Below are 12,436 nucleotides of genomic sequence, written 5' to 3'. Positions count from 1 at the left end.
TTTTTTTTTTCTGGAGAAGAATAAAACAGCCCGCTATTGAATGACTGGAATTCCTGAATAAATCAGGAATGTGTGGGAGAGTTGTGGAAATTCAACACTTTGGTCTGTTGTTAAACAATAAATCATGAATTACAAGCAGTCCTGTCCTTTTCAGGACAGACTATTCAAAACCTGCAGATAAATTATTTGGTTCTTAACTTACCAACTTACTCCTCTCTCTAAACACACAGTTTCCTTTAAGTCTTCATTATGTTGAATGTATTATGCAACTTTCAGTGTTGCTTTTGTTTGCTCCCTCTTTTAGTGGATAAACCTCCCATTCTGTACATCACAGAGCTTATAGCTAACATTAAATAGACACCAGTAGAACCACCTTGCCCTTCTTGAAGTGTGCCCTCAACATGCCTCCATGTTCTGCAGGTGCTTACTAATGACTAATTCATTTTAAATCAACAACAACCATTAAAGATGGTTGTGGCCCTTCAGGTCTGGAACTGCTCACCCTGGCCTCAGGCCTTTTGTCATGGACATTTTTTCACTTCTATGCAGCTTTTGCAAAAACCCCCTTTTTTTTTTTTTTTTTTTTTTGCTAAGGACAGAAGTTTAGATATAGCACAAGTGTGTTTGAGAAGCAGTAGCTGATTTTCCCCTCTTTTGTTTTGATTCTCTTCTTTAAACATTCACCTTTTTAATGTGACAGATATAAACAGCTGTAAGATGGTCATGCAGGCTCAGTTTTAGCCTCAATGCGAGTGCAAGTGCTTGTACCCACATTCCTGTGGTCTGTGGGCTGTTTGCCCAGCGTCGCTGCTCATGTATTATTGGCTTATTGTATGCCATAATTTAATTCACTTCTCTTTTTGTTCAACAAGAAGTGTGATCAGATGCGAAGATGCCCAGATGACCTTCTCTTTTGATAAATAGTAACTATCTTCATGGCGAGCGTGAAGGTATGCCCCCTTTTGTAGTCAGAGCCACGGTACCATCACTCTGCGATGTAGAAAGTATGTGGATGTGTTGTGGGCTGGGGCTGTTGCTGCTGGTGGTTGGCAGACGAGCCCACATGGGTCAGTGTCATCTGGAAAAGGTTTTTCATAAGTTGGCCGTAAACTGAAGAGAGGCTTTGTGCTCACTCAAAGTGAAGAGAAATCTGTGCAGTTTCAATACTGGGGTTCTTGTTGTGGATGTGAAACGGTTTTATTTCTGAATATTGCTATGCATTTAATGTGCAGTTAAAATAACTAAATCGGATGATTTAGAAGAAATAGAACTTTTGCAAATTTTTCAGCTTACTCCATTAACAAAACTTAAATGTAGAATCGCTTGCACAAGTTTTCATTCAGTAAGAAACTTGTCTTATATTTTATGTGAACAACCAACATAAAGTATTGCATAATTGTCGAGTGGACTAAAAACAATGCTTTTTTTTAACAAAAAAGACTAAAAAGTTTGGGATCCATATATACAGTATATATTCAGACTTCCAAAACTGCTGCTCAGCTGCAAGTGTTTGAGGCTCTAGATTGATCACATTGGGGAGTGTCCGTGTGCATCAAATCTTAAGTCGTTCTACAGATTACCCAGTACATTTAGAAAAAGAAAATAATACATGGTCTATGCTGCAAGATGGCACTGACACCTTGTCTTATAAGTTATTTGCTCATCACTGAAGCAGCAGGTTTGGTAGAAATGTCATTTGGCAGAGAATAAGCAGCAGAAGTAACAAACACCAGTGAGGAAAATGATCCATGGGAACTCAGAAAAAAGAAGAAGCTCAGCTGCTTTCCAGGAGCAATCCCAAGAGGGAAAAAAGTGACAGAGACTGTGGGAATGTTTGAGGAATTGTGATGCTCTCCTCCCCTTTGGTTTAATGTGTTTCCTCCAAGCATCAACATCAACAACTTTCCAAGTTGCATACAAGCCATAAGCCATGTGATGTATCCGGGGATTTATATAAAATCCATTCTTTATTTTAGTTTACAGTATTCTAATGAATAATAAAACGACTAATTAGTCATAAATTAAATAATTAATTTTCATTCATTTGTTAAAGTACCTTTTTTATTTCACTTAAGCTAGGTCATCAATTTGAAGGCATAGCTGAGTTGCAATTTGTGGTTAGATCATTTACAAGTAGAAAAATCAAACAAAATGTAGCTAAATGTAGTTTCAAAAAATCATAAAAATGCAATGAACTACTAAAACAGGCAGCTTATGCAAATAACCTCAAAATGTTTCACTTGAATGAAATATCTGACTTGCCATCATACCACGCTGTTCTGCTGAAGGACTGGAATTTGACGACCAAAGAATCCTAACTAACACTAAAATCTAAAGCACAAAGTGTTTGAATCTACTTTATACCATTACTTTCCACGTGTGCATGCAATGTTTATACATACTAAGTACACAAGAGCATTATTTGGATTTGCATTATGTGCATTCAGTGTTAGTGTTATTATGAAATCCCCTCGAAACGATGTTGCCTGTTCAGTTAACACAGCTGGCAGCGAGCTAACTCCTGCACCTCCTGCACTGCAGTAGAGACACGGAGCAGAAGTCGGGAGGGAGGAGGGGCTGAAGTGAGGAGGCTCAGCAGGCCAAACAACAAGCCCTTTATAATGAATGACTGTTTTCCCCGTGACTCATGGTGCTTCACGATCCTGTTCTTTAGCTTGAGGAGGCTCGTCTGTGTGTTTGCGGAATGACACAATCAGGACGTCATGTTTGCATGTATGTCCTGACAGCCGCGCACCAGTTCAGCTTCTGCTTCGTACAAAAGCACATCTTGCAATGCAGGATCTGCTGAATTCAACGGCAGATCTGAAAAATGAAGCCATTCGTTGCTGCTTATGTCCCTTATGAGCGAGAAGTTTGTACTGTAAAACATGACAAATGTGTTTTGATTTTCTCCAACTGTAATCCAAAAATAAACTAGTTTTTTTTGTTTAGATGTCTAAAGTATTAAATTGATTCTGCTTTCTATTTGTCCTCTTGCTCAGAACCCAGAAGTTTCCTGGATGGCATGAACCACTCTGGTGGTTCCGCAGACGGAGATCTGTTCCGATCGGATGTGCCCGTCACACAGAGGATCTTTGGCTCCATGAGCTCAGTGTCAACTAGCAGCCCCCTCCAACACACAGACAGGTGAAGGTCTTCAAAATAAGAAGACGTAACTGAGTCATAAAGTGGACATTTATTTTGTGATTTATCCAGAAAGGAGATGCAGACCGATAAGGGTTGGAAAATAGTAAACAATCCAGAATGTGGTGATGAATATACACCGTTGTAGCATTCACATGCACCAAGGACTAGAATTTAAAACAGGAATAGTCAAATTTTGACAATAGCCTCTTGCAACAGTGGTTATCTTATGGTGCTTAGATGGACCCTGACTAGTTAGATTGAGAAAAAAACAAACACACACAAAAAAAAACATTGAGTAAATGAAGTATAAGAAGGAAAAAATAAAATACATGTAAGGTTGACAAAGACAGATATAGCCAGTTTTAAGGACTGCTTATAAATGTAACTTTTTAGTCTTTGTTAATCATGTAGTAGTTTATTTAGCAACTTGTTCTTATTTAGTACTGCACAATAATGCAATGACAACGACTGTCATTGCATTATTTACTAAAACACTTTCCTCTCTCTTCTCTGTGTCATCATGATGTTCTCACCGCTCTTTTTGAGCTTTAGCATCTAAGTCAGTAAAATTTACATCAAGCGTGGGCATGGAGTTCAGACAGAGTTCATCCGACTGAGCAAATATGTTACCGGCATGCACAGATACAATCCATGACATGATGTAAATGCATTTGAAACATAATAGCTTACCAAATATTTTGTCCCAGCATTCCTTCACAATTGGAGTTCAGCACCCTCTGATGCAGCGATGACCTTTGTGCTTTGATATCTTTCGCATTGATATTTGATTGTTAATCTTGCATACCTCAAGGTAGAATCCGCCTCAAACAAAAGCCGGATTCTTTCAGCTGCTTCAACTGCTATTCAAATATGTCTTTTTATCTCAGCAAAAAAAAAACAAATATAGGAGTGTTATTACCACCCACGCTGCAAAATAAAACCATGACTTATGGTTATAAACAGGCTTCACCATTCCTGGACCAGCAGTAGTCCAGGTTGTTGACACAGAGCTCGTTGGCCCCGTTGATTCATACAGCTGATTATGATCTGCAGCTTCAACAGAAAGTTGTAGTTTTCAGATGCGTCTGTGAACCTTTGGCCTCTGCAGCTTCACATGTCTCACCTGAGACAAAGCGGTTGTTTCCATGTATAGGTCATTCAACTCAAACGGGTTTGACACAATACTTTTATGCTGTGCACAGTCATAAGAGGAAGCTTAAAATATAAAATAAAGTCCTGACATTAAAAACAGCTTAATTATTATCAGAATCTTTTTACGGGCAATACAGACTACGGCTGTAACAATTCTGCATGCATGAATTATTTGTATGTGTGTTTTTAATTCTTATCACCTAAAGCCTGAATATTTGTCGGAGAACTGCACTCACAACCCAGCTCAGTTTGTTTTCTTCTACAGCCCTCCTAAACAGAGAATCTGTGTCAAGGGTTTCTCTAATTTTTAGATAGCTTCTTAAATTATTATGTGAAAAAAATATTTCGAGCCATGTTGTATCTTTATCTTTACTTGCAGCTCCACTCCACCTCCTGTGTGGCACAACCGGACACCAAACTCCTTGAACTCGCCCCATCCTCCCCAGTCTACACCCCCGCTACTTCTCAGCTCCCCTAATGCTCACAGTTCCCCACGGGGCGCTCAGAGGGGCCGGGGAGGGAGCTCGGGGGACCGCAGTGGAACCGACAGCACAGACTTGTCCTCATTGTTGTTATTGGGAAACGGCGGCCTGGAGCACAGCCTGCTAGAAGCTGTGGAGGGACTCGGGAATCTGAATCTTGGGGGAGATGCAGGGATCGCTCCCCTACTGCCGGAGAAGAGAAGAACAGGTGAGGTGGGAGAGCTGGGCTCACGATCCCCCTCTCTGAGCGGGTTCTCCAGCCCGCGCAGCGGCAGCAGCCTCAGTATCCCCCTGTCGTCGTCCCTGACCTCAGATCCGTTCAGAGGACTCAGTGGGGCCTCGTCACCCGGAGCAGGTACTATTAAGTCTTATTTGGTCTCAATTCGGCATCACGCTTGATTTGTTTTTCTTCTGATCTGTGTTTATTAAACCCAAATTATATTAAAACCCTACTTAAGGTCCTATAACTATGTTCTCCAAACATATGATGCCGTGTACTTGTAGGTAAAACTTTTAGCAACATAAGTTTTCCAATAAAGTATGTAAGGTGAGTGAAGCACAATAAGTTAGGGAAAAAGAGAGTCCTGCCACTTCTTTTCTTGTCTTTTACTTGTCTAAGAGATAAGTCGTACACCTTTATCCCCTAGTTTTGCTGACCTGTTCAATCCCTTAAATCTTACCTAAAAATATTTCTGATTTTATTGGTTTTATCTGACTGTAATCTTCAGCTTTCACTGGAGCAGTTCATAGCCGAGTGTGAAGGGGCTGGGATTAGGCTCAGTGCCTCCAAATCCAAGACCACAGTCTTTAGCCAGAAGTAGAGGTGTTTTAAGTATCCTGGGATCTTGTTCACGAATAAGGAAAAAATGAAGAGGGAGATCAATTGTTGGATTTGTGCAGCATTTACAGTGATGCCAGTTCTGTCCCAATCTGTTGCGGTGAAGAGAGCTGAGCAGAAAGGCGAGAGGCTCTTCTTTTACCGGTCGATTTAAGTTCCTACCTTTGTCTGTGGTCGCGAACTTTGGGTAGTGACCGAAAGAACGAGATCGCAGATACACGCGACTGAATGAGATGTCAAATAAAGTCAAATAAAAGTCAAGTCAAATAAAACAAAAAAGAAGAATAAAGTCTGCCCAGATAGAGCAAAGCTTCATAAAATACATTTTCTGTAAATTTCAAAAGGGTGTCAATGACACCGAATGCCATCAATTTAACATGTTTGATCATTTGTGCCAAACTTAAAATGATCCCAGTTCACCACCTGTCCAGACTTTGAGAATCTGTCTGATCTTTCCTCCTCACTTTTACCCATCATCATCATCCTGAAACTTAACGCCAAGCTCTGATTTGTGCCCTACAGACTCTGGCAGTAAGCAGGACACTGTGAAGTTTGTTCAGGACACGTCCAAGTTCTGGTACAAGCCCGACATTTCCAGAGACCAAGGTAAATATTGGTCTTGGAGCAGAAAGCCAGGTGGCCTCCAGTGAGCGTATAATACACCTCTGTGTAAAGTTTTTTTTTCTTCCTCTTTCAGTATGAATGTGATTTTAACTGTAGCCTTTCACTGCTTCCTCCCTATGTTGACCTTCTGATTAGCCATCGCGGTGCTGAAGGACAAAGAGCCCGGTTCCTTCATCGTCAGAGACAGCCATTCATTTCGCGGGGCGTACGGACTGGCCATGAAGGTGGCCACGCCTCCTCCGTCAGTGGTACACCACAGTAAAAAAGGTGATTGGATTACCTTAGAACTAATGCATGGTTTTGTAATTTTTTGTATTTTTTGTAATGGTTTTGTATAGCGGATCTTGGATGTGAAAAATCATAATGAGGAACCATTTAAAATCTTTTTTCACTTTTAATATGATTCATGTCCTTGTATGACTAACATCTGTTCAGGGGGAAACATATATTTAAAAAATGCTGCTGCATTAGCAACACCTTACCTAGCGCTTTGTTGAAGCATCTTTTGATTACATTTTAGCATTCAGCCAACAGTTTGTGATCCTGACTTGTCACCATTTACCCACTCTCAGTTTGAAACTCCATCAGATTGGGAGGAAATCTCTTCTTTTTAAATGGTGCAGCCGATTTTCTGTAAGGTCTAGTTCTGGACTCTGGCTTGGATTTTCTTCTGGTTTATTTTTTTCTATAACTTTTATTTAAATCAATCTTTCTCTTCGGCTTGTTAGACAACAGCGTTTAGTTTTGGAATAAAACATGTTCATATTTGAAACTGTTTGTGATATCATCCTTCTCGACACAAAGAAAAACAACAAAAACACTGTCCTATCTAATGGAAATCCACAGCATGACGCTGCCTCCTCCATGTTTGAGTGTGGCTATGGTTATCTTTTGTGTTTGTACAACGACGTGTCAGTGTAAATTGTGACCCAAACATTAAAGTTTGTCTTCATCAGACTATGACTCATCTTTCTACTCAGTTTTGTTTGAAAATATAAAAAAATACTCCAGAAATATGGCAAGTAAAGAAAACTCATCCCGGAAATTCCAGCAGCTTCCACTTTTTATAGCTTCTTAGTGTAATGAGAATCTTTATTTTAAACATTGAAAAAAATATATTCTAAGATATCAAAGTTAATATAATAATTTCACTTGTAAATGTAGTTTTCATTTTCTTCTTAAGTTCTTTGTTTTTGTTTTCAGTGGGAGATCTGTCCAGCGAGCTGGTGAGGCACTTCCTGATTGAGTGTACACCCAAAGGAGTTCGTCTTAAAGGCTGCCCCAATGAGCCGTACTTTGGTGAAAATAATTTTCCAAGATTTTTTTCTTCACTATATACTTGTTTAAATAAATAATAATAATAATAATAATAAAAACTGCTACAGATTAAACCCAATATTTTGAAATGGTTTTCTACCCCCCTCTGCTGGTGGTAAAGACAAATTGCAGCTGTCCTTATATTTTTTAGTAACATTGAATTTTTCACTTCTGTGACAGGAAGCCTCACTGCTCTGGTGTGTCAGCACTCCATCACCCCTCTGGCTCTGCCCTGTAAACTCATCCTGCCTGATAGAGGTAAACATCCACAATTTATCCTGAAGGTGGAGCTGAGAGTTTACCTTCTCTGTCTCAGTCAAAAACTTACATTACATTTTATTCTGTGTTGTTATTGTAAAGTGCTTCCTTTTTTTTAATTTAACAATAACTTCTGTGCTCTACTTTTATTTTTAACACATTTTAACAAACATACTAAAGATTTGTTTGCTTACAGAAACCAGAAATAATTTTAGTAATTCTCTCACACAGACTGGAACATTTCCTAAGACACTTTTCAGAATAAAATTAATCAGTTTCCATGATGTTTATTTTATATTTTATTTCTTCTTGACCTTTATGCTTTATTGTGACTCATGTGTGACATCATTGCTGTTTGTGTCCAATAGATCCTTTAGAGGAGCTGAACGACGCGCCGACACAGACGGCAACAAACTCAGCAGCTGAACTTCTCAAACAGGGTGCAGGTAAAACATTCACTGATGATAAAATGGTATTTTAAAATAACAGACATCTGTGCCTATGTTTGGTGAAACACTCATTTAATGTGTTCTCGGGTGTCAGCGTGCAACGTGTGGTTCCTGGGTTCTGTGGAGCTGGAGTCTCTGACGGGTCAACAAGCGGTCCAGAAGGCGACCACACTGACCCTCTCCATGGACCCTCCACCTCCCTCCACCGTGGTCCACTTCAAAGTGTCGGCGCAGGGAATAACGCTCACAGACAACCAGAGGAAGTGAGTGTTTGATTGGCGACAGTTTGACAACAGAATTGTCACAGTTAGGAATAAGTAAATGGCTTGGTTGCTGAAAGGTTTTGCCATGTTTTGTCCCAAAGTTAACTATTTCTTGATTTTATTTTGTGATTTACAACTTTTATTTGAATCTTTCAGTTGTATGAATACTGAGTGAATATTGAGTAGTCCCTAAGTAGTCATTCATATTGAATGGCACATAATTGTAAATATGGGTAAAAATCAGAGCAACTTAAATAGTTGAAAATGCTAATTCTGAATGGTTTATTTATTTATTAATTATTTTTGCTAAGTAAGACTGCAATGTTTAAAATATATATAGTACAGTATATTATAATATGGTATACTTTATAGTGTTATATGTGTTATGCAATAACATATCAATTTTTCTTTTACAGTTGTACTTAATTTTCATAGTTTTGGGTTTTCGTAAAGGATGCACAGAAACTCAGATTAAGGAAACTGCAAATCAAATCTGATGTGTTGCTGTGTTTGACTCTGCAGGCTGTTCTTCAGGAGACACTACACTGTGAACACAGTTATATTCTGTTCTCTGGACCCACAGGGAAGGAAGTGAGTAATTTCACCAGTCTGACAGCAGCCATGAACTCCAAACGATAACTAAAATCTGCGTCAGTTAGTAAAGTTAATAACAGTCGCTGATAATATCTGCAAATCATTTCAGTGATCTAAAACACACCCGGCTAAAAAAAATACAACAAAGAAATGATTTGAAGCTGTGCCGTCATATTGAACATCCATTTTTTTTTTGCTCTTTTACATCCTCCATGAAGTAAGATTTTTTTTGGCTATTGTCAGAAACAGTTGATAGCATTTGTTGCCTCAAAGTTTGCCTAAAGGAGATATTATGTTCAGGTGGCAGTTATAAGGCCAGGTTGGGTTAGTTATCTTTCTACCATTAATCAATCATCATATAAAAAGTTGCATTAATTTGTCTGATATTAAAATTTGCAAACACAGATCTTTTAGAGGGACACATTATTTTTTCATGGCACAGTAAGCCTGTTTGGATTTTAATGACAACCTACTTGCTAGACTACTTGTAGCAGAGCTACGCATGCACAAATACATCATTATCCCAATAAATATGTAACAGCATTTTATTCTGGAGTGAAGGAATTTTAAGGGTTCAACTCTGGCATGTAAATAATCTTACAAAAATATTTTATTACAGAAGTGATAATAGAGAATAAAATAAATTCTTGATCATAAAATGCATTTCCCTCCCTCAATATTTACCATGAATGAGTTTATGCTGCAATTTATTTTAACCTGACTTGGTAAAGACTTCAATAAATGTAACAACTTAGTTATTTAAATAGCACACAATGCTAGATGATGAATTTCATTGTAATCCATCTCTATGATTCCTGATGTCAATCGTGGTTTCTGTCCTAAACAGGTGGACCAGAGACAGCGTCTCCACAGCCAAGTAAGTTAATTCTTGACAAGTCTTTGTGAGGAGCATGTGCCATGTTGTTTGTTTCTTGCCTTCATACAGTTTTCTTATTTCTCATTTTTGAGCTTCATGCACTTTAACCACTCTTAAATGATTTGAATTTATTATATCAGGAATTAATCTTTAAGACAAAGATGAATGCAATAATTTAAATGAAAGCAAAGGCCAAAGGTTCCTTGAACAGTATGATTCAGTCCCAGTATTTGACACCAGTATTTGTTGGTTTATAATGAATGCAGGCATTTAGAAATACGATTCTTAATGTGATTTGACACACAAATTCTTTTGATTTTCTTTTGTTTTGAATTTTGCTAACATTGCAGGCTCTTTTATCTTATACTATACACTACTGAAAAAAAACAAAACAACAAAAATAAAGCACAATCCCTTTATTTTGCATTAATCATTTGCTTTCCTCCTTCCAGGATTTTTGGATTTGTTGCCAGAAAATCTCAAAGTGAAACTGAAAATGTATGCCATCTATTTGCTGAGCATGACCCTGAGCAGCCGGCAAGTGCCATTGTCAACTTTGTCTCAAAAGTCATGATTGGATCTCACAAAAAGTGAAAAAGTGATGGGACAAGGAGATGATCTGCTGCATAAAGAGAACCTGGGGCAAGGATCAAATCCCTGTTGTTGAGTCGTTTCACAATTATGGCTGAGTTGAAAAGCCAAAAAAAACTTTTATCCCCGACACTTCACGCTGGATTCTGTTGGTTCTTTCTGCAAAATGATTAGTGCCTGCACTGCAATATGCGTCCAGAGGAGGGAGCCAAGACTCTGATATCGTTGTTCTTACATTGTTGGATAGACGCTTTGCAAAGTGAAGTGTTGACGTGCCTTCCAGCTTTGAAAAAACACTGAATATGAAAGTATAGGCAAGATTTTCCAGACTTTTAAACTATTTTATAATTTAAAGGAATAAAAAATATATTTCTTAAAACTAACTTACTAAAATTATATTAGTTTTTACATTAATTTACATTAAAGTGGGGTGTTGTCATCAAGTTGTCACTTTTTGCCTCATCTTATTCATCAGATCCTCGGTTTTACATTTTTTGTATGTTTTTTCTACAATTTCATGAATAATCTGTTGTTTCCTCCAAAGATTTGTCATTCCTAGCTACACATATTTTTAATTTTTATTGTGTTCAAAACATATTTTTTCAGGCGTATGAAACTGCCACTCAGGCAAAACAAAAACGAAAAAACAGATCTGAACTACCTTTTATTTTTATTAGACCTGAATAAATTTTTGTTTTAACAATAATAATAATCCTCATATATATATATATATATATATATATATATATATATATATATATATATATATATATATATATATATATATATATATATAGTTGTAGCAATATATAGTTCTTGCAATATAATTTTCATATTTGTACAGTATAATTTATTCTGTTAGTCCACGTACAATTTGCTAAAAAGTGATAACTATATATATTGTTATACCATTATGGTAAAAACATGAAACTAAGTGATAGCTCCATGTTTCTTTTACCTGAGTGGCAGCTCCACACTTTTGTCCGAATTATCAGTGAATATTTAGACAACAATGACATAAATATCCAAGATGAAAAATTTTAATCTGAATTTGAATTGTCACGTTTCTTTGTTGAGCTTTTGTAAAATTTAAAAACAAAGGTCTCTTAACCAAAATGTATTTTTTATAACACTGTCATTAATTCTATACAGTAGTGAAAAACATTACAACATAATTTGTACGTCAGTTTGAGAGTTTTTGGCACATAAACAGATCTGCAGCTCAAACCACAGCTTCCTGGTAACCACAGGACAATTCATGTCAATCAAAATGAATAACAACCAGCATCAATGGTGAGGTTGAACTTAAGATGTATTGTGTATATAACAGTCATTCTTCATTAAAGATGTTTAAAAATCTTTTTGCCACGATATTTTGTGTATTAACACATACTGTACATTAAGATTTCATATAACGGTCACTTTTTTTTAATTGTTCTACTATATGTTTGTACTATATGTTCCTAATATCTAAATACAGGTTTGTTTTATTCCCTTTTCTAGTCTGATTCTCTTTTTTTTTTCCATTAATTTAGATTTGTGTTGAACTACACATTTATCATCTGCAGCTTTATTTATAGCAACATTGTTGAGTATGTGGGCTATGCAAAAGGTCTTCGCAAATTTCTCCTGCCAAATCCAAACTGCTTTTGGTGGAGGCAGTGTCCTGATGTGGGACAGCATCTCTCCTAATGGAAATATAAGGCCAGTCATCAATGGCGATGATCTCAATGCAGAAAAATATCGAGACTGTATTCTGCCACCAGTGACAACCTTAGATCTCTACTCTTCAGCACCAAACTCCGTCATTCAAGTTAGCAGTGCTCACCTCGACAGAATAACAT

The 12,436-nt window shown here is 37.4% G+C and overlaps 1 protein-coding gene across 1 annotated transcript in view; it reads left to right on the top strand.

The window, feature by feature from the left end:
• Window positions 1–11,110, top strand: part of LOC106937562 (tensin-3-like) — a 51,918-nt gene extending 40,808 nt beyond the window's left edge. The window contains exons 16-26 of the mRNA XM_015019127.1: window positions 3,003–3,147; window positions 4,679–5,136; window positions 6,142–6,225; window positions 6,379–6,510; window positions 7,447–7,542; window positions 7,741–7,818; window positions 8,187–8,264; window positions 8,362–8,530; window positions 9,053–9,121; window positions 9,972–10,001; window positions 10,454–11,110. Of these exons, the coding sequence (XP_014874613.1) occupies window positions 3,003–3,147; window positions 4,679–5,136; window positions 6,142–6,225; window positions 6,379–6,510; window positions 7,447–7,542; window positions 7,741–7,818; window positions 8,187–8,264; window positions 8,362–8,530; window positions 9,053–9,121; window positions 9,972–10,001; window positions 10,454–10,595 (1,481 nt within the window). The 3' untranslated portion in view covers window positions 10,596–11,110. The remainder of the gene's footprint in view (window positions 1–3,002; window positions 3,148–4,678; window positions 5,137–6,141; window positions 6,226–6,378; window positions 6,511–7,446; window positions 7,543–7,740; window positions 7,819–8,186; window positions 8,265–8,361; window positions 8,531–9,052; window positions 9,122–9,971; window positions 10,002–10,453) is intronic.
• The last annotated feature ends 1,326 nt before the right edge of the window (window positions 11,111–12,436 follow it).

This window comes from Poecilia latipinna, unplaced genomic scaffold, assembly GCF_001443285.1.
Source record: "Poecilia latipinna isolate Pla-1442-1.1 unplaced genomic scaffold, P_latipinna-1.0 Scaffold81, whole genome shotgun sequence".
NCBI lineage: Eukaryota > Metazoa > Chordata > Actinopteri > Cyprinodontiformes > Poeciliidae > Poecilia > Poecilia latipinna.
The sequence above is the reverse complement of the archived record's forward strand: the minus strand, read 5'-3'. Positions and strand labels throughout refer to the sequence as shown.